This window comes from Cherax quadricarinatus, chromosome 1 (assembly GCF_038502225.1).
Source record: "Cherax quadricarinatus isolate ZL_2023a chromosome 1, ASM3850222v1, whole genome shotgun sequence".
NCBI classification, from domain to species: domain Eukaryota; kingdom Metazoa; phylum Arthropoda; class Malacostraca; order Decapoda; family Parastacidae; genus Cherax; species Cherax quadricarinatus.
In genome coordinates this window covers 94,429,471-94,455,181 of record NC_091292.1, presented here as the reverse complement: position 1 = coordinate 94,455,181, position 25,711 = coordinate 94,429,471, and the positions used below count along the sequence as shown (strand labels likewise).

The 25,711-nt window shown below is 40.7% G+C and overlaps 1 protein-coding gene across 2 annotated transcripts in view; it reads right to left on the bottom strand.

Annotated features, from left to right (window-relative positions):
• Nucleotides 1–9,622: 9,622 nt before the first annotated feature.
• Xpc (DNA repair protein complementing XP-C cells homolog) overlaps nucleotides 9,623–25,711 on the bottom strand; it is a 42,829-nt gene continuing 26,740 nt past the window's right edge. For both annotated transcript variants that reach the window (XM_053778337.2, XM_053778346.2), the window contains 4 exons: nucleotides 22,924–23,149; nucleotides 22,179–22,347; nucleotides 19,216–19,370; nucleotides 9,623–16,030 (listed from right to left, as the gene is read on the bottom strand). In XM_053778337.2, coding sequence (XP_053634312.2) covers nucleotides 15,074–16,030; nucleotides 19,216–19,370; nucleotides 22,179–22,347; nucleotides 22,924–23,149 — 1,507 coding nt within the window. In that variant the 3' untranslated portion in view covers nucleotides 9,623–15,073. The remainder of the gene's footprint in view (nucleotides 16,031–19,215; nucleotides 19,371–22,178; nucleotides 22,348–22,923; nucleotides 23,150–25,711) is intronic.

The window sequence follows — 25,711 nt, the reverse complement described above, 5'->3', positions numbered from 1 at the left end:
TATATATATATATATATATATATATATATATATATATATATATATATATATATATACATATATATTATATATATACATATATATTATATATATCTTTTTTTTTTTTCAACAAGTCGGCCGTCTCCCACCGAGGCAGGGTGACCCAAAAAAGAAAGAAAATCCCCAAAATGAAAATACTTTCATCATCATTCAACACTTTCACCACACTCGCACATTATCACTGTTTTTGCAGAGGTGCTCAGAATACAACAGTCTAGAAGCATACACATATAAAGATACACAACATATCCCTCCAAACTGCCAATATCCCAAACCCCTCCTTTAAAGTGCAGGCATTGTACTTCCCATTTCCAGGACTCAAGTCCGACTATATGAAAATAACCGGTTTCCCTGAATCCCTTCACTAAATATTACCCTGCTCACACTCCAACAGATCGTCAGGTCCCAAGTACCATTCGTCTCCATTCACTCCTATCTAACACGCTCACGCACGCTTGCTGGAAGTCCAAGCCCCTTACCCACAAAACCTCCTTTACCCCCTCTCTCCAACCCTTTCGAGGACGACCCCTACCCCGCCTTCCTTCCCCTATAGATTTATATGCTTTCCATGTCATTCTACTTTGATCCATTCTCTCTAAATGACCAAACCACCTCAACAACCCCTCTTCTGCCCTCTGACTAATACTTTTATTAACTCCACACCTTCTCCTAATTTCCACACTCCGAATTTTCTGCATAATATTTACACCACACATTGCCCTTAAACAGGACATCTCCACTGCCTCCAACCGTCTCCTCGCTGCTGCATTTACCACCCAAGCTTCACACCCATATAAGAGTGTTGGTACTACTATACTTTCATACATTCCCTTCTTTGCCTCCATAGATAACGTTTTTTGACTCCACATATACCTCAACGCACCACTCACCTTTTTTCCCTCATCAATTCTATGATTAACCTCATCCTTCATAAATCCATCCGCCGACACGTCAACTCCCAAGTATCTGAAAACATTCACTTCTTCCATACTCCTCCTCCCCAATTTGATATCCAATTTTTCTTTATCTAAATCATTTGTTAGTTGGGTTAGTTGCAGGAGCCGTGAAGAAGGTCTTGTAGATGTCCTCTGAACCAAGATTCCATGATGTTGCAGTGTCTGACAAGTTGTGTAAGAAAGGTATAAAATACCGACAATATGATGGCGAAACGTCTACAATAAAGATATCCAGATGTTGCACATGTGTCTTAACTTTCATATTGTCGGTATTTTATACCATTTTAATGTTCACAAAAATAATTTTCAAGTCTGAATAACTCCTATTCCTGAAAAAGGCAATGATGGCAGCATACACATTCTACTACCTAGGTATTATATATATACAGTGGACCCCCGCTTAACGATCACCTCCAAATGCGACCAATTATGTAAGTGTATTTATGTAAGTGCGTTTGTACGTGTATGTTTGGGGGTCTGAAATGGACTAATCTACTTCACAATATTCCTTATGGGAAAAAATTCGGTCAGTACTGGCACCTGAACATACTACTGGAATGAAAAAAGTTCGTTAACCGGGGGTCCACTGTATATATATATATATAATATATATATATTATTTTTTTTATTTTATTATCACACCGGCCGATTCCCACCAAGGCAGGGTGGCCCGAAAAAGAAAAACTTTCACCATCATTCACTCCATCACTGTCTTGCCAGAAGGGTGCTTTACACTACAGTTTTTAAACTGCAACATTAACACCCCTCCTTCAGAGTGCAGGCACTCTACTTCCCATCTCCAGGACTCAAGTCCGGCCTGCCGGTTTCCCTGAATCCCTTCATAAATGTTACTTTGCTCACACTCCAACAGCACGTCAAGTATTAAAAACCATTTGTCTCCATTCACTCCTATCAAACACGCTCACGCATGCCTGCTGGAAGTCCAAGCCCCTCGCACACAAAACCTCCTTTACCCTCTCCCTCCAACCCTTCCTAGGCCGACCCCTACCCCGCCTTCCTTCCACTACAGACTGATACACTCTTGAAGTCATTCTGTTTCGCTCCATTCTCTCTACACACACACACACACACACATTGCAGTCGCAATATACACAACGAGAAGCAATTATTACTACAGAAAAAGCGTCCTTCCTCCAAAATTTGCACCAGTCAACTATAGTGATAATATAGCATTTATTGTGGTGGAGACGGAAAAAAGAAAAAAAAAAAAAAAAAAAAAAAGAGAAAAGCCAGATACAGCGATTGATAAACAAGGAGGTGACCGTTCGTCATTGTAGGAGCTGCCAGATATCACCGGCTCTTCAACACGCAAGTTATACTTTTGTATCAGTCAAATCACATATTACTCGGGTAGATAATTTCCAGTAGATCCTTCATGTGTTAGCTCAAATCACCGACCAGTATGTTTTAAATAAGTGACCCACTGATCAGAGCAGATCGCCTGGCCCGAACCCTTGCCTGGTCCGAACCCTTGACTGGTCCGAACCCGGGACTGGTTTCAAACAGTTTCGTTGGACAATAAAGCAGACTGTAAACGGATGGGGTTGTAGGCGCCCTATAAACACAAACATTAAAAATCAGGAACGTGACGGTAAGCTGTCCAATATACAAAAAGAGTTAGAAACAGAAATACAAATAGCTAGAGCTTCATTTAAGGTTATTAATAGAATTTTCAAGAGGTTGCTAGTAGAATTTGCAGTAAATCAACCATTCAAATCATTATGAAGCCCTGTGTAGTCTGTGGTCAGTCAAACAAACGGGCTTCCACATGGATAAATTGTCATTTTTGTGGAAATTGGTGTCACGCCCCTTGTGCAGATATCCCAGAACTAGCTACAAGCAGTATTAAAACAGAGAAGTGTTTTTGGGTATGCTCAAATGAGGAAAATCTGTGGACTAAAATCACAAGGGTATTAAAAGAGGACAACATCAAAGCTGCTTTCATAGAAAACCTGGAAGCTTTCTACAACAGATGGGAACATAAAATGTCTGGGCTGAATGGTACTGCCCTTGATACTGGCCATGTAGTCATAAACTGTAAGGCTGGAGGTGATGTCCTGGTAGTCAGTAAATGTGGGGCTGATAGTGCTGTCCTGGGAGACAGTAATGGTGAAGCTGGAGGTGCTGTCCTGGGAGACAGTAATGGTGAAGCTGGAGGTGCTGTCCTGGGAGACAGTAATGGTGAAGCTGGAGGTGCTGTCCTGGGAGACAGAAATGGTGAAGCTGGAGATACTGTCCTGGGAGACAGAAATGGTGAAGCTGGAGGTGCTGTCCTGGGAGACAGAAATGGTGAAGCTGGAGATACTGTCCTGGGAGACAGTAATGGTGAAGCTGGAGGTGCTGTCCTGGGAGACAGAAATGGTGAAGCTGGAGATACTGTCCTGGGAGACAGAAATGGTGAAGCTGGAGATATTGTCCAGGTAGTCGGGAATTATACGCAGGAAGGAATACATATAAATGATCTCATAGGGGACAGGAGCCATAGTAGGGAAACAAGTGTAGTCAAAGATAAGATAAAACCAATATTGCAAACTAGAAATACCGCAGGAAATAGCAAACAAGAGGACTCCAATAGCAATAGTGAGGATAAATTACCAAAAACAACTGGTGGGAGCTCCATTGTTGGTGCTAGGGAGGATAGAAGTAAGACAGGGAAACATGCACCAACAGGGAATACAGTCACAGAAACCCAAGGCAAGCGGAAACCAAGCCTGTGCACATACTATGCACTTGGTATCTGCTGGCATGGGAAATCTGGAAAAACAGATGGGACATGCAACTATGACCACCCTAGAAAATGCCATGCCCATATGAAAACAGGAAAATGCAAACTCCCTTCCTGTAAGCTTTTTCACCCTGAAATGTGTACCTCTTCAGTACAGGAAAGACTGTGCTATAACTTAAATTGCCAGGCATACCATCTAAAGGGGACAAAAAGATACAAAACATCCAGGCCATGGGAAAACCTGGGTAGCCACAGCCACTCAAGAGGGAGAGGTTTTTTAGTGCCAGGAAGGAAAAAAAACTGGCAGGAAATGGCAGAAATCGTACACCAAATCCAGTCATTCCTGGAGTGGAACCACAGTCGATGGCCTCCACTCCAAACCAACAGATACAGATACTAATGCCGGAAAAAAAATCCCCCCCCAGTACCAACAATACCACCAGTCCGATAACATTCTTCTTTGCAAATATACAGGGTCTAAAGCCAGCTACAAACAACAAAATACCTTTCATCCGTGGACTGCTTGCAGAGGCAAAGGCAATGTTCGCGGCTTTCACTGAGACCCACATAAAGGATCACTTGGACAACGAAGTATGGATCCCAGGTTACAACCTATACAGATGTGACAGAGTGAACAGGCAAAAGGGGGGGGTTGGCCTGTACATTGCAGAGTCACTTGTTTGCACAGAACTGCTTAATGCCTCAAATGACGTAGTGGAAGTTTTAGCAGTAAAGGTCGAGAACCAAAACCTAGTCATTGTGGTAGTCTACAAGCCTCCGGATGCAACATCCCAGCAATTCCAGGAACAGCTGTTAAAAATTGACCACTGTCTGGAAAATCTTCCAGCTCCTGCACCCAACATCTTGCTCCTGGGGGATTTCAACTTAAGGCACCTAAAATGGAGGAATATAGCAAATAATATTGTTGCAGTAATAACACCAGGAGGCAGCTCTGATGAAAACTCACACTCACACGAGCTTTTAAATCTCTGCACAAAATTCAATTTAAACCAGCAAATAATAGAGCCTACAAGACTGGAGAATACACTAGACCTCATCTTCACTAACAATGATGATCTGATAAGAAATGTCACCATATCAAAAACAATATACTCAGATCACAACATAATTGAGGTTCAGACATGTATGCATGGAGCCCCAGACCGACAAAATGAGACTAGTCACGAGGGAGCATTCACCAAATTCAACTTCAATAACAAAAACATAAAGTGGGACCAAGTAAACCAAGTCCTAACCGATATAAGCTGGGAAGATATACTAAGCAACACAGACCCAAACTTATGCCTAGAACAGATTAACTCGGTGGCACTCGATGTATGCACAAGGCTTATTCCTCTAAGAAAAAGGAGGAGTAGATGTAAAATAGAAAGAGACAGGCGCTCCCTTTACAGGCGACGGAAAAGAATAACAGAGCGGCTAAAAGAGGTCAATATATCTGAAATGCGCAGGGAGACACTGGTCAGAGAAATAGCAAGCATCGAACTTAAGCTAAAAGAATCCTTTAGGAGTCAGGAATCGCGGGAAGAACTAAAAGCCATAAATGAAATCGAAAGAAACCCAAAGTATTTCTTCTCCTATGCCAAATCAAAATCGAGAACAACGTCCAGTATTGGGCCCCTACTTAAACAAGATGGGTCCTACACAGATGACAGCAAGGAAATGAGTGAGCTACTCAAGTCCCAATATGACTCAGTTTTTAGCAAGCCGCTAACCAGACTGAGAGTCGAAGACCAAAATGAATTTTTTATGAGAGAGCCACAAAATTTGACTAACACAAGCCTATCCGATGTTATCCTGACGCCAAATGACTTCGAACAGGCGATAAATGACATGCCCATGCACTCTGCCCCAGGGCCAGACTCATGGAACTCTGTGTTCATCAAGAACTGCAAGAAGCCCCTATCACGAGCCTTTTCCATCCTATGGAGAGGGAGCATGGACACGGGGGTCGTCCCTCAGTTACTAAAAACAACAGACATAGCCCCACTCCACAAAGGGGGCAGTAAAGCAACAGCAAAGAACTACAGACCAATAGCACTAACATCCCATATCATAAAAATCTTTGAAAGGGTCCTAAGAAGCAAGATCACCACCCATCTAGAAACCCATCAGTTACACAACCCAGGGCAACATGGGTTTAGAACAGGTCGCTCCTGTCTGTCTCAACTACTGGATCACTACGACAAGGTCCTAAATGCACTAGAAGACAAAAAGAATGCAGATGTAATATATACAGACTTTGCAAAAGCCTTCGACAAGTGTGACCATGGCGTAATAGCGCACAAAATGCGCGCTAAAGGAATAACAGGAAAAGTCGGTCGATGGATCTATAATTTCCTCACTAACAGAACACAGAGAGTAGTCGTCAACAGAGTAAAGTCCGAGGCAGCTACGGTGAAAAGCTCTGTCCCACAAGGCACAGTACTAGCTCCCATCTTGTTCCTCATCCTCATATCCGACATAGACAAGGATGTCAGCCACAGCACCGTGTCTTCCTTTGCAGATGACACCCGAATCTGCATGACAGTGTCTTCCATTGCAGACACTGAAAGGCTCCAGGCGGACATCAACCAAATCTTTCAGTGGGCTGCAGAAAACAATATGAAGTTCAACGATGAGAAATTTCAATTACTCAGATATGGTAAACATGAGGAAATTAAATCTTCATCAGAGTACAAAACAAATTCTGGCCACAAAATAGAGCGAAACACCAACGTCAAAGACCTAGGAGTGATTATGTCGGAGGATCTCACCTTCAAGGACCATAACATTGTATCAATCGCATCTGCTAGAAAAATGACAGGATGGATAATGAGAACCTTCAAAACTAGGGAGGCCAAGCCCATGATGACACTCTTCAGGTCACTTGTTCTATCTAGGCTGGAATATTGCTGCACTCTAACAGCACCTTTCAAGGCAGGTGAAATTGCCGACCTAGAAAATGTACAGAGAACTTTCACGGCGCGCATAACGGAGATAAAACACCTCAATTACTGGGAGCGCTTGAGGTTTCTAAACCTGTATTCCCTGGAACGCAGGAGGGAGAGATACATGATTATATACACCTGGAAAATCCTAGAGGGACTAGTACCAAACTTGCACACGAAAATCACTCACTACGAAAGCAAAAGACTTGGCAGACGATGCACCATCCCCCCAATGAAAAGCAGGGGTGTCACTAGCACGTTAAGAGACCATACAATAAGTGTCAGGGGCCCGAGACTGTTCAACTGCCTCCCAGCACACATAAGGGGGATTACCAACAGACCCCTGGCAGTCTTCAAGCTGGCACTGGACAAGCAACTAAAGTCAGTTCCTGATCAGCCGGGCTGTGGCTCGTACGTTGGTTTGCGTGCAGCCAGCAGCAACAGCCTGGTTGATCAGGCGCTGATCCACCAGGAGGCCTGGTCACAGACCGGGCCGCGGGGGCGTTGACCCCCGAAACTCTCTCCAGGTAAACTCCAGGTATATATATATTGGCAGTTTGGAGGGATATGTTGTGTATCTCTATACGTATATGCTTCTAAACTGTTATATTCTGAGCACCTCTGCAAAAGCAGTGATAATGTGTGAGTGTGGTGAAAGTGTTGAATGATGATGAAAGTATTTTCTTTTTGGGGATTTTCTTTCTTTTTTGTGGGTCACCCTGCCTCGGTGGGAGACGACCGACTTGTTGAAAAAAAAAAAAAAAAAAAAAAAAAAAAAAAAAGTATATATATATATATATATATATATATTATAGGTAGTAGGTTGGTAGACAGCAACCGCCCAGGGAGGTACTACCGTCCTGCCAAGTGAATGTAAAACGAAAGCCTGTAATTGTTTTACATGATGGTAGGATTGCTGGTGTCCTTTTTTCTGTCTCATAAACATGCAAGATTTCAGGTACGTCTTGCTATTTCTACTTACACTTAGGTCACACTACACATACATGTACAAGCACATATATACACACCCCTCTGGGTTTTCTTCTATTTTCTTTCTAGTTCCTATTCTTGTTTATTTCCTCTTATCTCCATGGGGAAGTGGAACAGAATTCTTCCTCCGTAAGCCATGCGTGTTGTAAGAGGCAACTAAAATGCCGGGAGCAAGGGGCTAGTAACCTCTTCTCCTGTATATATTACTAAATGTAAAAGGAGAAACTTTCGTTTTTCCTTTTGGGCCACCCCGCCTCGGTGGGATGCGGCCGGTGTGTTGAAAGAAAGAAAGATATATATATATATATATATTTATTTTCAACAAGTCGGCCGTCTCCCACCGAGGCAGGGTGACCCAAAAAAGAAAGAAAATCCCCAAAAAGAAAATACTTTCATCATCATTCAACACTTTCACCACACTCGCACATTATCACTGTTTTTGCAGAGGTGCTCAGAATACAACAGTCTAGAAGCATACACATATAATATATATATATATATATATATATATATATATATATATATATATATTCTTTCTTTCTTCTTTCAACACACCGGCCGTATCCCACCGAGGCGGGGTGGCCCAAAAGGAAAAACGAAAGTTTCTCCTTTTACATTTAGTAATATATACAGGAGAAGAGGTTACTAGCCCCTTGCTCCCGGCATTTTAGTTGCCTCTTACAACACGCATGGCTTACGGAGGAAGAATTCTGTTCCACTTCCCCATGGAGATAAGAGGAAATAAACAAGAATAAGAACTAGAAAGAAAATAGAAGAAAACCCAGAGGGGTGTGTATATATGTGCTTGTACATGTATGTGTAGTGTGACCTAAGTGTAAGTAGAAGTAGCAAGACGTACCTGAAATCTTGCATGTTCATGAGACAGAAAAAAGGACACCAGCAATCCTACCATCATGTAAAACAATTACAGGCTTTCGTTTTACACTCACTTGGCAGGACGGTAGTACCTCCCTGGGCGGTTGCTGTCTACCAACCTACTACCTATATATATATATATATATATATATATATATATATAATACCTAGGTAGTAGAATGTGTATGCTGCCATCATTGCCTTTTTCAGGAATAGGAGTTATTCAGACTTGAAAATTATTTTTGTGAACATTAAAATGGTATAAAATACCGACAATATGACTGACGCCTATATAAACGTCAGTCTTCTTGCCTTTGCTCCAGATTCTCCTCCACCACGATGCTGTGAACACTAACTCCAAGGCCGAGGGACTGATTACCTCATCTTTTGTATATAGTTCTACTGTCTTCCTATTATGTCCTAGAATCTGTATTGATAAAGCCACTGGATGGCGAAACGTCTACAATAAAGATATCCAGATGTTGCACATGTGTCTTAACTTTCATATTGTCGGTATTTTATACCTTTCTTACACAACTTGTCAGACACTGCAACATCATGGAATCTTGGTTCAGAGGACATCTACAAAACCTTCTTCACGGCTGCTGCAACTAACCCATCTCTTTGGGAAGGACCTACTTCCACTGGGGAATCCCGCCTACCAGTGACTGCCCTCGTCTGCTGCCCGTCCCTTCCACTGACGCCTATATAAACGTCAGTCTTCTTGCCTTTGCTCCAGATTCTCCTCCACCACGATGCTGTGAACACTAACTCCAAGGCCGAGGGACTGATTACCTCATCTTTTGTATATAGTTCTACTGTCTTCCTATTATGTCCTAGAATCTGTATTGATAAAGCCACTGGATGGCGAAACGTCTACAATAAAGATATCCAGATGTTGCACATGTGTCTTAACTTTCAAAGTATTTTCTTTTTGGGGATTTTCTTTCTTTTTTGGGTGACCCTGCCTCGGTGGGAGACGACCGACTTGTTGAAAAAAAAAAAAAAAAAAAAAAAAAAAAAAAAATATATATATATATATATATATATATATCTTTCTTTCAACACACTGGCCGTATCCCACCGAGGCAGGGTGGCCTAAAAGGAAAAATGAAAGTTTCTCCTTTTACATTTAGTAATATATACAGGAGAAGAGGTTACTAGCCCCTTGCTCCCAGCATTTTAGTTGCCTCTTACAACACGCATGGCTTACAGAGGAAGAATTCTGTTCCACTTCCCCATGGAGATAAGAGGAAATAAACAAGAATAAGAACTAGAAAGAAAATAGAAGAAAACCCAGAGGGGTGTGTATATATAATATGTGCTTGTACATGTATGTGTAGTGTGACCTAAGTGTAAGTAGAAGTAGAAAGACATACCTGAAATCTTGCATGTTCAAGAGACAGAAAAAAGGACACCAGCAATCCTACCATCATGTAAAACAATTACAGGCTTTTGTTTTACACTCACTTGGCAGGATGTAAAATGAAAGCCTGTAATTGTTTTACATAATGGTAGGATTGCTGGTGTCTTTTTTTCTATCTCGTAAACAATATATATTCTTTCTTTCAACACACCAGCCGTATCCCACCGAGGCGGGGTGGCCCAAAAGGAAAAACGAAAGTTTCTGCTTTTACATTTAGTAATATATACAGAAGGGGTTACTAGCCCCTTGCTCCCGGCATTTTAGTCACCTCTTACAACACACATGGCTTAAGGACGAAGAATTCTGTTCCACTTCCCCATGGAGATAAGAGGAAATAAACAAGAACAAGAACTAGAAAGAAAATAGAAGAAAACCCTGAGGGGTATGTATATACATGCTTGTACATGTATGTGTAGTGTGACCTAAGTGTAAGTAGAAGTAGCAAGACGTACCTGAAACCTTGCATGTTCATGAGATAGAAAAATGGACACCAGCAATCCTACCATCATGTAAAACAATTACAGGCTTTCGTTTTACACTCACTTGGCAGGACGTAAAATGAAAGCCTGTAATTGTTTTACATGATGGTCAGATTGCTGGTGTCCTCCTTTCTGTCTCATAAACAATATATATATAGTATATGTAAAAAGGAAAAGGTCAAGGTAAGAGTTAAACAAGTTAAGAAAGCCTAGGGAAAGTATGGATTTGTCAGTTAAAAACAGAGTAGGGGAGTTAGTAGATGGGGAGATGGAGGTATTAGGTAGATGGCGAGAATATTTTGAGGAACTTTTAAATGTTAAGGAAGAAACAGAGGCAGTAATTTCATGCACTGGTCAGGGAGGTATACCATCTTTTAGGAGTGAAGAAGAGCAAAATGTAAGTGTGGGGGAGGTACGTGAGGCATTACGTAAAATGAAAGGGGGTAAAGCAGCTGGAACTGATGGGATCATGACAGAAATGTTAAAAGCAGGGGGGGGATATAGTGTTGGAGTGGTTGGTACTTCTGTTTAATAAATGTATGAAAGAGGGGAAGGTACCTAGGGATTGGCAGAGAGCATGTATAGTCCCTTTATATAAAGGGAAAGGGGACAAAAGAGACTGTAAAAATTATAGAGGAATAAGTTTACTGAGTATACCAGGAAAAGTGTACGGTAGGGTTATAACTGAAAGAATTAGAGGTAAGACAGAATGTAGGATTGCGGATGAGCAAGGAGGTTTCAGAGTGGGTAGGGGATGTGTAGATCAAGTGTTTACATTGAAGAATATATGTGAACAGTATTTAGATAAAGGTAGGGAAGTTTTTATTGCATTTATGGATTTAGAAAAGGCATATGATAGAGTGGATAGAGGAGCAATGTGGCAGATGTTGCAAGTACTGTATATGGAATAGGTGGTAAGTTATTAAATGCTGTTAAGAGTTTTTATGAGGATAGTGAGGCTCAGGTTAGGGTGTGTAGAAGAGAGGGAGACTACTTCCCAGTAAAAGTAGGTCTTAGACAGGGATATGTAATGTCACCATGGTTGTTTAATATATTTATAGATGGGGTTGTAAAGGAAGTAAATGCTAGGGTGTTCGGGAGAGGGGTGGGATTAAATTTTGGGGAATCAAATACAAAATGGGAATTGACACAGTTACTTTTTGCTGATGATACTGTGCTTATGGGAGATTCTAAAGAAAAATTGCAAAGGTTAGTGGATGAGTTTGGGAATGTGTGTAAAGGTAGAAAGTTGAAAGTGAACATAGAAAAGAGTAAGGTGATGAGGGTGTCAAATGATTTAGATAAAGAAAAATTAGATATCAAATTGGGGAGGAGGAGTATGGAAGAAGTGAATGTTTTCAGATACTTGGGAGTTGACGTGTCGGCGGATGGATTTATGAAGGATGAGGTTAATCATAGAATTGATGAGGGAAAAAAGGTGAGTGGTGCGTTGAGGTATATGTGGAGTAAAAAAACGTTATCTATGGAGGCAAAGAAGGGAATGTATGAAAGTATAGTAGTACTAACACTCTTATATGGGTGTGAACCTTGGGTGGTAAATGCAGCAGCGAGGAGACGGTTGGAGGCAGTGGAGATGTCCTATTTAAGGGCAATGTGTGGTGTAAATATTATGCAGAAAATTCGGAGTGTGGAAATTAGGAAAAGGTGTGGAGTTAATAAAAGTATTAGTCAGAGGGCAGAAGAGGGGTTGTTGAGGTGGTTTGGTCATTTAGAGAGAATGGATCAAAGTAGAATGACATGGAAAGCATATAAATCTATAGGGGAAGGAAGGCGGGGTAGGGGTCGTCCTCGAAAGGGTTGGAGAGAGGGGGTAAAGGAGGTTTTGTGGGCAAGGGGCTTGGACTTCCAGCAAGCGTGCATGAGCGTGTTAGATAGGAGTGAATGGAGACGAATGGTACTTGGGACCTGACGATCTGTTGGAGTGTGAGCAGGGTAATATTTAGTGAAGGGATTCAGGGAAATTGGTTATTTTCATATAGTCGGACTTGAGTCCTGGAAATGGGAAGTACAATGCCTGCACTTTAAAGGAAGGGTTTGGGATATTGGCAGTTTGGAGGGATATATTGTGTATCTTTATATGTGTATGCTTCTAAACTGTTGTATTCTGAGCACCTCTGCAAAAACAGTGATAATGTGCGAGTGTGGTGAAAGTGTTGAATGATGATGGAAGTATTTTCTTTTCGGGGATTTTCTTTCTTTGTTTGGGTCACCCTGCCTCGGGGGGAGACGGCTGACTTGTTGAAAAAAAAAAAAAAATATTCTAGGTAGTAGGGTGGTAGACAGCAACCACCCAGGGAGGTACTACCGTCCTGCCGAGTGAGTGTAAAACGAAAGCCTGTAATTGTTTCACATGATGGTAGGATTGCTGGTGTTCATTTTTCTGTTTCATGAACATGCAAGGTTTCAGGTACGTCTTGTTACTTCTACTTACACTTAGGTCACACTACACACACATATATACATACATACCCCTCTGGGTTTTCTTCTATTTTCTTTCTAGTTCTTGTTCTTGTTTATTTCCTCTTATCTCCATGGGGAAGTGGAACAGAATTCTTCCTCCGTAACCCATGCATGTCGTAAGAGGCGACTAAAATGCCGGGAGCAAGGGGCTAGTAACCCCTTCTCCTGTATATATTACTAAATATAGTGGACCCCCGCATAGCGACTTTAATCCGTGCAAGAGGGCTGATTGTTATGCGAAATGTTCGGTATGTGAATGAATTTTCCCCATAAGAAATAATGGAAATCAAATTAATCCATGCAAGACACCCAAAAGTATGAAAAAAAATTTTTTACCACATGAAATATACATTTTCCTACACACAAAGAGAAGGATACATGCACAATAGTAGAGTAGTACATGCACAATATATATTGTGCATGTACTACTCTACTAAATGAAGAATAAATGACACTTACCTTTATTGAAGATGCAGCAATGTCTGATGAGACACTGTGTCCTGGGAGTGCCTTTTCCTCCTGAGTACTGTAGGTCCTGTTTGGCATTTTCTTCCAGAACAGGCCTTATCACACTGTGTATGCCACTATGATTCTTAAATCTCTCAAACCAACCTTTGCTGGCTTTAAATTCACCAATATGAGCACTAGTTCCAGGCATTTTTCCCTGTTCACCTGGGTGTTAGTCGACTGGTGTGGGTTGCATCCTGGGAGACAAGATTAAGGACCCCAATGGAAATAAGTTAGACAGTCTTCGATGACACTGACTTTTTTGGGTTATCCTGGGTGGCAAATCCTCTGGGGTTAATTGTTTCTTGGTATTCTCAATAAGCCACACCAACAACGGTGCTACAGCAGCAGCAGCTGACGGTGGTACAGCAGCAACAGACGATGCTACAGCAGCAACAGACGATGCTACAGCAGCAGCAGACGATGCTACAGCAGCAACAGACGATGCTACAGCAGCAGCAGACGATGCTACAGCAGCAGCAGACGATGCTACAGCAGCAGCAGACGATGCTACAGCAGCAGCAGACGATGCTACAGCAGCAGCAGACGATGCTACAGCAGCAGCAGACGATGCTACAGCAGCAGCAGCAGCTGACGGTGGTACAACAGCAGCAGCAGCTGACAGTGCAGCAGCAGCTGAGTGCAGCAGCAGCTGACAGTGCAGCAGCAGCTGACAGTGCAGTAGCAGCTGACAGTGCAGCAGCAGCTGACAGTGGTACAGCAGCAGCAGCAGCTGTACCACCAATAGTAGCGATGGTTGATTGGGGTTTATTATACAACCTGGCCAGCTCGGAGACACGCACTCCACTTTCATACTTATCAATGATCTTTTTCTTCATCTCTATAGTAATTCTCACCCTTATTGCTGTAGGGTTGGCACTAGAAGCTTTCTTGGGGCCCATGGTCACTTATTTTCCAGAAAAAATCACCAAAAACACTGTAATAATACGAAATGTTCCGATTGTATGTTTGGATGTTACCGCGGAGGCTGGCTGGTAAACAATGCCACCGGCGGAACATGTGAGCGTGGCTCAGGCCGCACATTGGATGCGTCTCGGACGAAGAGCGGTGAGCGGGTTTTTGGGCGGTATGCGAGGCAAAATTTTTGCGAAAAAAGCGAGCGGTATGCGGATTGTACGGTATGCGATGCGTGCGGTATGCGGGGGTCCACTGTACAAAAAGAGAAACTTTTGTTTTTCCTTTTGGGCCACCCCGCCTCGGTGGGATACAGCCGGTGTGTTGAAGGAAAGAAAGATATATATGTATACACCTACCATCCGACTTACAACCTGCTCGACATACGACGACTCGACTTACGACCGTGTTTTTTATGCCAAATTTCTGGGAAATAAACAAGTGTTTTTGTTGTACACAGTGTTTATCCTAAACCTTACAGTATAAAATACAGTACTAACAGCATAAAAAAGTAAAGTAAAACATGAAATACCAAAATAAAACAATAAAATAAAGTCATTACAAAAATGTTATTTTGATATTAAGTAGTAAAGTTCAACTTGCGTCTGTTTCGACTTACGACCGGTTTCTCGGAACCGAACTCGGTCGTAAGTCGGATGGTAGGTGTATATGTTTAGATTTTACACCGTTTCTCCACCAAACAATGGAAATTAGTCAGTCTCACTGCCCTCATTCATGTTTAATACCTGAGTACCTATTCTCTCTCCTTTTTTAGGATCATAAGATTTATCTTCACAGTCACTCTCATCGACTGAAATGTCCGCTCCACTTTCTCCTTCGCTCTCTTTGTACGTCTTAACCTTCTGTTTTGTGAATCTGCGAGATGTTCTCCTGTATCCCAGATTACTAACATTTTCTACTTTTGGTTCAGGAGTAGTTGAACGACTAGTGGATACATCTGTAACACACTCGGAATCTGATGAGTTCTGCTTTGTGGATTCTTTGGTTCTTTTTCTCAATTTACTACCTTTGGAGTCTCCTTGCTTTCTCATACTAGCCTTTATTTTGGAACTGTGGAAAGGATTAGAAAACTGAAGACCAGCCACATGAGATGAGGGCTGAGAATCTCTTTCCACATCACTATCATCACTGAGGTCAGGCATAGGCATTACAGCTTCATTTCCCCACTGGAGAATAGCTCTAATTTTTTCTTTCTTTTTATCATCATCAAGCTCATTTTCACTATCACTGTCAGGTAAATCATTTTTATTATCTTTATCTGTCATTTTCCTCTTGATAAAATCTCTCTTGACACTGTTTTTGGTTGTCATAGTTCTCCTCCTGCTCTTCTCAGCCATTTCCACAACACTGGAACTAAAATCTATACTAAGACTAGTATTAATCTGATGTGTTATAAGAGGAGGTTGAATTGCATCAATATCCTTTTGTTTGATTTTTCTCTTAGTTATTTCCTTTTTCTTTTCCTCCATCTTTTTGGGGACAGTTTCCTTTTGCATCTGTTTCTCTTCCTCATCAGACTGAGAGGTATTCCCATATTTTTTCCTCACTCTTTCCTTTACTAAAATTCCTTGAATCAACCTCCTCCAGTTATCATAAATTCTTTTCTGCTTCTTTTCCTCTGCTCTTTTAGCTTGTTCAGTTTGTTCCTGCAATGGAGAATTTATTTTGTAATAATGATCAATTATCATTAATGCACAATAACATCTAAAAAATGCAAACAACTGTGAATCGAGATAACTAAAAATTATATTATGGCAAAGATTATAATTAATGGTCCTGGAGAGTTTACCTGGAGTTTACCTGGAGAGAGTTCCGGGGGTCAACGCCCCCGCGGCCCGGTCTGTGACCAGGCCTCCTTAGGTCAGTGTCCCAGGATGCGACCCACACCAGTCGACTAACACCCAAGTACCCATTTTACTGATGGGGAACATAGACAACAGGTGGAAAGAAACACGTCCAATGTTTCTACTCTGGCTGGGAATCGAACCCAGGCCCTCGCCGTGTGAAGCGAGAGCGTTAACCACCAGGCCACCAGAGCTTTGAAAAATGTCACATATAATGATGTGATTAATTTGAGGTCAAGGTCTGTGCACCCCTGTTCCATGCAAAAGCTTTCTATATTATCAATACTTCAAAGGGGGATGCCTTGATGCTGGTTAAGGGCTCTTGATTCAATAAATTTAAACTACTCTTCCTTTTGATCAAGCTTGGTTACCTCTATTACTATTATTATTACAATCAAAACTAAGCACTAAACCCACAAGGGTCATACAGTGCTGCAGGGCAGAATGTGCTAAAGATGAAATATGTGAAGATTGGAGACCAGCAAAGATTAGAAGTATGCAAGAGATAGAGTCAGTAAGTGTTGCGACCCCTGAATGGGTCACAATGTATATGATGTATATTATGTATATGTATATAATGTATATTACCTTTTCATATAATTTTATATTGCACATATTTGCGATCATAGCTAAATCGTAAATATATTGCTTTATATTATTATTTGACTTAGTTATGTTGTTAGGTAGGATGTAACATATTATGTGCTCATAGTTCGAGTCTTGATTGTCTAACTACTGTAATTATCGCTCATTGCTCGTTACTCTGCCAGCTTCTTGTTGTTGCTGGGCAGCAACTGTCCATGGAGCTATCACGTGATTGAGGGAGGGTGTTCTCACCTCGCCTGAAGTATTCAGTCTGGTCTAGACTCGCTTGGTGGTTGGACGTATTCCAGACAAGAAGTGCCTAAATCTCCCTTATTGGCCCTTGTTAGAAGATCGTCTCTGTCTCATTATTGTTATAGGTTCTGTGGGACTCTGTTCACAGAACATTGTATAGACTTAGTGATTTTCGATGTTGTATTGAGGTTGTGTGTCTCATAGACACACGAGCAACTCAGGTCCTGAGCTGTAGCTTCTGACCTAATTTGTACTGGTATCTGTGTACTGTCACAGTTGGGTATTTTCTTATGCTGAACTTAGATTCAGTAATATGGGAGCTTTGTGACTTTTGTGGAGGATCTGTTGATGGTCCCTACTTAGTGTCGTTATATTATCTCCATGTTCCTGATTCTGTGTCGCAGTTGCTTGTTATATTGCTATTGGGCTTAGCTGTCGTTTATTGTTCAAGCAGACTGTTCTGACTGCCAGTTGGTCAAGAAGTTAGTTTATTTGAGGACTTTGTCTGTCACTTGTTTAAGTCTAATCGAATCGTGAGACATAGCGAACTACTTAGAGCACTTACACACATACACATAAACTTATTTGTATATTGTATTATTAAATGTTAATGTACCAGATGGTACTTAAGACATAAATATGTGATATGTGCTTTCAGCACAATACTACTGTCCATCAGAGAAGTGATTATTATTATTTTGATTATTATTAATTTAATTTACTTTGATAATATACCTCTAGACTATGATTAATAAATTTATTAAATTTTAATTTCTCTAGTTAGTAGCCTACCAGTTGTAATCCTGAAACACTAATAATTCTTACTGAATTCCATTGGATAATTGGACAAGAATACTGACTAATTGTTACGAAAACCCAGTAACAGGCTGGATGCTAGAAGGGCTGTCCTTTCTAGTATTCACTGGCGATCTCTAAGCTTTTTAGAAATCGCGTTTTTTGTAACAGTAAGGTTAATGGGGATCGCTAAATTAAAAAAATATAATCAAAGTTGGTGTAATAAGGATGCCGGTGGCAAAAAGCCAAAGAGGGAATCTGCATTAAAGGTGGGACTGTTCACAAATAACCTGCACATAGAAGAGAGGAGCTTACGACGACGTTTCGGTCACTGTTACAAAGTCACTGTGCAACTTTGTAAATGGTCCATGTCGGACCGAAACATCATCGTAAGCTCCTCTCTTCTATGTGTGGGTTATTTGTGTATTGTTCCAGTCACGATATTGTGCCTTTTTTTGTTATTTGTGAGACTGTTGTCAAGGAGGTCAGATAAAGTAAATGCATTACAGCAGTGACAATGTTGGAGGTAAATTCTGTGTGTCTGCTGCTAGACAGGACAGTCTATTAGTAGATGGCAAACTGACAATGGAACTCAACACTGAGTGGTGCTGGGCACTGCACAAGAGAGATGTGCGTGTCCGATACAAAGGTGGGAGATTGATTACCTTTATTCCTCAGATACTGTATGACCCCCTACAAGTTTAGTCCTTCCTTATGAATATAATAAGATCAAACTATTTCAATAACCCCATTTCTGTTCTTTGAATTATTCTTTTCATACCACCATAGTGCCTTCTAACATCTACTCTTCTGTCTCTTCAAAGTCAGTTGATTAACAGGGTGTATAAATCTGGGGTAGATAAAAAGATAGTGCAGATGTCTGAGGAAGAGGCAACAGATTTTGAGATGCAGAGCTTCATTATCCATCTGACATGCTTGAGCATGTTTAATCAGTGAATGAAAACAAGTGGGTTTTGGGATCTACTTACTGTTCAAGTGTGATCACAGTAATGTCTAGAAAGGGATTTAGGAAACAGGCTAAATGAACTTGAGTTCTGGAAGGAGAAAGTAAGGTGCCTGCACTTTATAGTATATATTGATGTGTACTTTGAATCACTCTGCCCTGGTAGGGAATAACTGCCTTGTCAAAATAAGTTTACCATTAAAATGCAATACAAATTTGGTACTGAAATTAGCCAGTCCCTAGTTATAATATGTAGCTGTACAGAACTTACAGAACTTTAGTAAAGTGTTTGACTAATGCTGATGGGAAAACAATTATTATTTGTCAATCAACCATAATTAAATTTTCAAATGCAATTTACTTTTATTAATATAACAATAACATGATGTACCTGGTTCCATGCATCTAGTAGTATATGTTTGAATTCCTCACAAATTACATAGCCATCATAAACAGGATGAGTCCAGCCAGAGTGAAAATCAAATCCTACCATTGCTGGAGCACAGTCAATATTCAGCTTTCGAGCTACACGATTGAGGCCAGCAACTGTAAAGAAAGAAATTATTATGCATGCAACTCTGAACAACAGATTTTGTGGTGACAAAGAACACTGTTTTGCATAAAAGCCTTGCACTACACTGAATAAAAGACTCAGGCACATAATAACAGACTACTTCTAGGTATGTTAGTACATACTGTTAATGTTAGTGGTGACATTTTTCTAGGCTTCCCTGGAGGTGCTTTTCATGAGGGCAATGTCATGAACACTGTCCTCAAAGAATAACTGCAACCAGGTCCTCACTGGATGCCATCACACACATCACTGGCTTTTACTGTTTCCCTTCATTTGATGGCATGCCTTATGTATTCCAATGGTCTCTGCTCTTGTGTCAATGACATACTCCTGCCCATATTAATTTGTCAACAGCCAAAAATGACTGGCAAACTCGGTCCTCAAGACAACAGTTCAGGGAAACATAGACAAAAAACCACCCACCACACAAGCCCAGAAAGTACTTAGAATAGAGCCATCAGTCACAGGGAATCCTGAGACATCCTGCTTCAAGTTACTAGGCCAGTATATTTTTTGTCTCACTGACAAATGTACCAGGGTAGGGTATTACTTTGGACAATAAATTACATACAGTGCCTTTCACCCATCATACATGAATGATAAGCACTGTATGTACCAGGTGATCAATACTCCCTTTAAACCAGTGGTCTGTTTTATATCATTAGAGAACAGAAACAAAGGTACATTATGCCCACTTGTATGACTGTTTTTGCTCATTCTGTGCACATTTTAAGTACTGTCTGCATCAAGCCATATATATCATACATATAACCATTTTTTCTGTTGTTTAGCATAACTTCACAGTAAAACCAATATTCTGTCATAAAGCATTCTTTTTCAAAATGCACACTTTGGTACCTTTACTGGGAAAGCCTAGACATACTTCAGCTTGTACATAAATGGTATACAGTACCGACAATATGAAGAATTAGACACACGCAACATCTGGGTATCTTTATTTGTAGACGTTTTGCCAGCCAGTGGCTTTATCAATACAATACAAGGATATAATGTGAAGAATTATATACAACCTAGGTAGTAGGTTGGTAAACAGCAGCCGCCCAGGGAGGTACTACCGTCCTGCCAAGTGAGTGTACAACGAAAGCCTGTAATTGTTTTACATGATGGTAGGATTGCTGGTGTCTTTTGTCTGTCTCATAAACATGCAAGATTTCAGGTATGTCTTGCTTCTTCTACTTGCACTTAGGTCACACTACACATACATGTTCAAGCATATATATACACACCCCTCTGGGTATTCTTCTATTTTCTTTCTAGTTCTTGTTTATTTCCTCTTATCTCCATGGGGAAGTGGAACAGAATTCTTCCTCTGTAAGCCATGCGTGTTGTAAGAGGCGACTAAAATACCGGGAGAAAGGGGCTAGTAACCCCTTCTCCCGTATAAATTACTAAATTTAAGAGAGAAACTTTCGTTTTTCTTTTTGGGCCACCCTGCCTTGGTGGGATACGGCCGGTGTGTTGAAAGAATGAAAGAAGAATTATATACAAAAGATGAGGTCTTGGAGATGGTTAACAGCACCACAGTCTTAACTATGGTGCTGTTAACTGAGGGACTGATTACCTCATCTTTTGTATATAATTCTTCACATTATGTCCTTGTATTGTACTGATACTCAGTTGTTGCACATATGTCTTTCATTCTTCATACTTCATCTTGCTGTGACTGCTGCAAACATTACAACTTCATATTTTAACTTCTGATCTGCATACTATGGCATACTCAAAACATTTCATGCCACATACTACATTTATAGTTCTAACGACAGTACCATTATTTATAATACACTGTTTAATTCAATTCAAGTTTATTCTCTATAAGGGTTACAATGTGGGGTTTACAAGTTTTGGGTATTTTGTGGTTTATATGTTATAAAATACTAATTACAGAGGGGGCCACTAGGACACCTAGCATGACTAGGCATTTCGGGCAGACTTAGATTAATTCTCAACATTAAATCCTTACAGACTATGGTATTAAGGCTAAGTGACTACATCATAATTTGTGAGTTTAGCAATGTGAATGCCTTTGTTCTGGCACAATACAAAGTGTCTATACTGGAGTATCATAGGCAAACTTATGACTAGTTAGGATTTATTATTTTAAGATTAAGATTAGTATTTCTGGGTTTATAGTCAGTGGGTGAGTGAGTGTAATTGTGAACCACCAGGTGGTTATCATGTAGTTAGTTGTCGGGGTGGATCAGGCATATAAGATGTTTTCTAACTGTAGTTTTGAAAGTGATGAATGTGTCTGCAGTTCTAGAGTTTTCAGGTAGGGTGTTCCAGATTTTAGGTCCTTTGAAATACATTGAATTTTTGTAAAGGTTTAGTCGAACACGGGGAATGTCATAGAGATGTTTGTGTCTGGTGTTATGCCTGTGGATCCTGTCACAACTATCAAGAAAGTGTTTTAGGTCAAGGTTAATATTGGAATTTAAGGTCCTGTAGATATAGATTGCACAGTAGTAAGTGTGGATGTTCTGAACAGGGAGTAAGTTTAGATCTATGAAGAGTGGGGGGGTGTGTTGCCAGGGATGGGATTTAGTGATTATTCTTACTGCGGCTTTTTGTTGGGTTATTATTGGCTTTAGGTGTGTTGCTGCAGTTGAACCCCAAGCACAGATAGCATAGGTGAGGTATGGATATATAAGTGAATGGTAAAGTGTGAGGAGCTACTAATGATACAAAAACTTTCAAATTATAAAGGATCAGAAGCAGATTACTACTAAGGGTTCACTGCCAGCCATATATGCACTTACTTGGAATGTGTACACATCCCTTTGGAAGCATGCTTGGCTTGAACAGTTCCACATTGCCATATTCATTACGAGGAACCTTTCCTCCTGAGGCCACTGGAGGTTCATAGTCTTCCACTTGCCACTCTCCAAACAACTCCAATGGAATATCTTTGATCACTTTACATGCAACCTAGAATACATACAACACCCATTAAGTTGTCTGATACAGCATAAAACTTGCTGCAAAATTTTCCTTGTAGACAATTATTGTTTCTATGGAAAATCAAAGTTGCCTGCTTTTCTTACAAATTAATACTATGTAAATATTTTTTAATTCTCGGTGGAATATGGCCGATTTGCTGAAATATTTTTTAATGCAGACCATTTCCTGCCCAGATAGGGTGACCGCCCCCCCCAAAAAATATATATATACATGTACGTATATATATATAGATATACATTAGGTAATGTGCAATGGAAAAACACAAGTTATAATAAATTTACTGGTACATATCAAACTTTTTTGTTTTTTCTTTTAACCTTAACCAAGAGTTTCAGGGGTCAAATGCAAAAATAAAATAAATCTCTCCTACTCCTTTCAATTGAAAGACTAACAACTAATTTTCAAGAAACTCTCCCAAATGGAAAGAATGAGTGAACAAACAATAGCAATTACAATATTCTCAATCTTTAAAGCATTGGGAGAAAAATAAATCAAGAGCTGTAAGACCATGGGTTTTAATAAATATGTGGAAAAAAGTCTCACCTTATCCCATTTAGGTCGGGCTTTTACAACCTTGTATGGTTCCTCCCCAACTCTCACTGTCTTAGCTTCCTTCACCCAAGTGTCCCGAGAATGCAGATTGTAGACGCTATCACGGGGATAAATTGGTTCGCTTCTGATGAATCCAACAGGAGAGACATCAGGTGGGTAGATTGCTTCAAACTTAAGAAGATGGCGTTGCAAAGCATACAATGGATGATTTTTGTACCTGAAGAAAAAGAAACCACCTTAATTCTGTATCAACTATACAGTTTGACATGTTAAAGCTTCTATGAAAAACACATTATTAAAATTAATAATATACAACAGCAGAAGTTTGTGGTTACAGGAAAGTGGGTGCAGGAGGGAAGAGGAGCGATTGGTGGAATGATGATGTAAAGAGAGTAGTAAGGGAGAAAAAGTTAGCATATGAGAAGTTTTTACAAAGTAGAAGTGATGCAAGGAGGGAAGAGTATATGGAGAAAAAGAGAGAGGTTAAGAGAGTGGTGAAGCAATGTAAAAAGAGAGCAAATGAGAGAGTGGGTGAGCTGTTATCAACAAATTTTGTTGAAAATAAGAAAAAGTTTTGGAGTGAGATTAACAAGTTAAGGAAGCCTAGAGAACAAATGGATTTGTCAGTTAAAAATAGGAGAGGAGAGTTATTAAATGGAGAGTTAGAGGTATTGGGAAGATGGAGGGAATATTTTGAGGAATTGTTAAATGTTGATGAAGATAGGGAAGCTGTGATTTCGTGTATAGGGCAAGGAGGAATAACATCTTGTAGGAGTGAGGAAGAGCCAGTTGTGAGTGTGGGGGAAGTTCGTGAGGCAGTAGGTAAAATGAAAGGGGGTAAGGCAGCCGGGATTGATGGGATAAAGATAGAAATGTTAAAAGCAGGTGGGGATATAGTTTTGGAGTGGTTGGTGCAATTATTTAATAAATGTATGGAAGAGGGTAAGGTACCTAGGGATTGGCAGAGAGCATGCATAGTTCCTTTGTATAAAGGCAAAGGGGATAAAAGAGAGTGCAAAAATTATAGGGGGATAAGTCTGTTGAGTGTACCTGGTAAAGTGTATGGTAGAGTTATAATTGAAAGAATTAAGAGTAAGACGGAGAATAGGATAGCAGATGAACAAGGAGGCTTTAGGAAAGGTAGGGGGTGTGTGGACCAGGTGTTTACAGTGAAACATATAAGTGAACAGTATTTAGATAAGGCTAAAGAGGTCTTTGTGGCATTTATGGATTTGGAAAAGGCGTATGACAGGGTGGATAGGGGGGCAATGTGGCAGATGTTGCAAGTGTATGGTGTAGGAGGTAGGTTACTGAAAGCAGTGAAGAGTTTTTACGAGGATAGTGAGGCTCAAGTTAGAGTATGTAGAAAAGAGGGAAATTTTTTCCCAGTAAAAGTAGGCCTTAGACAAGGATGTGTGATGTCACCGTGGTTGTTTAATATATTTATAGATGGGGTTGTAAGAGAAGTAAATGCGAGGGTCTTGGCAAGAGGCGTGGAGTTAAAAGATAAAGAATCACACACAGGGTGGGAGTTGTCACAGCTGCTCTTTGCTGATGACACTGTGCTCTTGGGAGATTCTGAAGAGAAGCTGCAGAGATTGGTGGATGAATTTGGTAGGGTGTGCAAAAGAAGAAAATTAAAGGTGAATACAGGAAAGAGTAAGGTTATGAGGATAACAAAAAGATTAGGTGATGAAAGATTGAATATCAGATTGGAGGGAGAGAGTATGGAGGAGGTGAACGTATTCAGATATTTGGGAGTGGACGTGTCAGCGGATGGGTCTATGAAAGATGAGGTGAATCATAGAATTGATGAGGGAAAAAGAGTGAGTGGTGCACTTAGGAGTCTGTGGAGACAGAGAACTTTGTCCTTGGAGGCAAAGAGGGGAATGTATGAGAGTATAGTTTTACCAACGCTCTTATATGGGTGTGAAGCATGGGTGATGAATGTTGCAGCGAGGAGAAGGCTGGAGGCAGTGGAGATGTCATGTCTGAGGGCAATGTGTGGTGTGAATATAATGCAGAGAATTCGTAGTTTGGAAGTTAGGAGGAGGTGCGGGATTACCAAAACTGTTGTCCAGAGGGCTGAGGAAGGGTTGTTGAGGTGGTTCGGACATGTAGAGAGAATGGAGCGAAACAGAATAACTTCAAGAGTGTATCAGTCTGTAGTGGAAGGAAGGCGGGGTAGGGGTCGGCCTAGGAAGGGTTGGAGGGAGGGGGTAAAGGAGGTTTTGTGTGCGAGGGGCTTGGACTTCCAGCAGGCATGCGTGAGCGTGTTTGATAGGAGTGAATGGAGACAAATGGTTTTTAATACTTGACGTGCTGTTGGAGTGTGAGCAAAGTAACATTTATGAAGGGATTCAGGGAAACCGGCAGGCCGGACTTGAGTCCTGGAGATGGGAAGTACAGTGCCTGCACTCTGAAGGAGGGGTGTTAATGTTGCAGTTTAAAAACTGTAGTGTAAAGCACCCTTCTGGCAAGACAGTGATGGAGTGAATGATGGTGAAAGTTTTTCTTTTTCGGGCCACCCTGCCTTGGTGGGAATCGGCCAGTGTGATAATAATAAAAATAAAAATATACAACAAATATAAAAACAATGTAAATTTCTAGGACTACACAAAGATATGAAATAATTAAATCTTTCTTTCAACAAACTGGCCATATCCCACCAAGGCGGGGTGGCCCAAAAGGAAAAACGAAAGTTTCTCCTTTTACATTTAGTAATATATACAGGAGAAGGGGTTACTAGTCCCTTGCTCCTGGCATTTCAGTCGCCTCT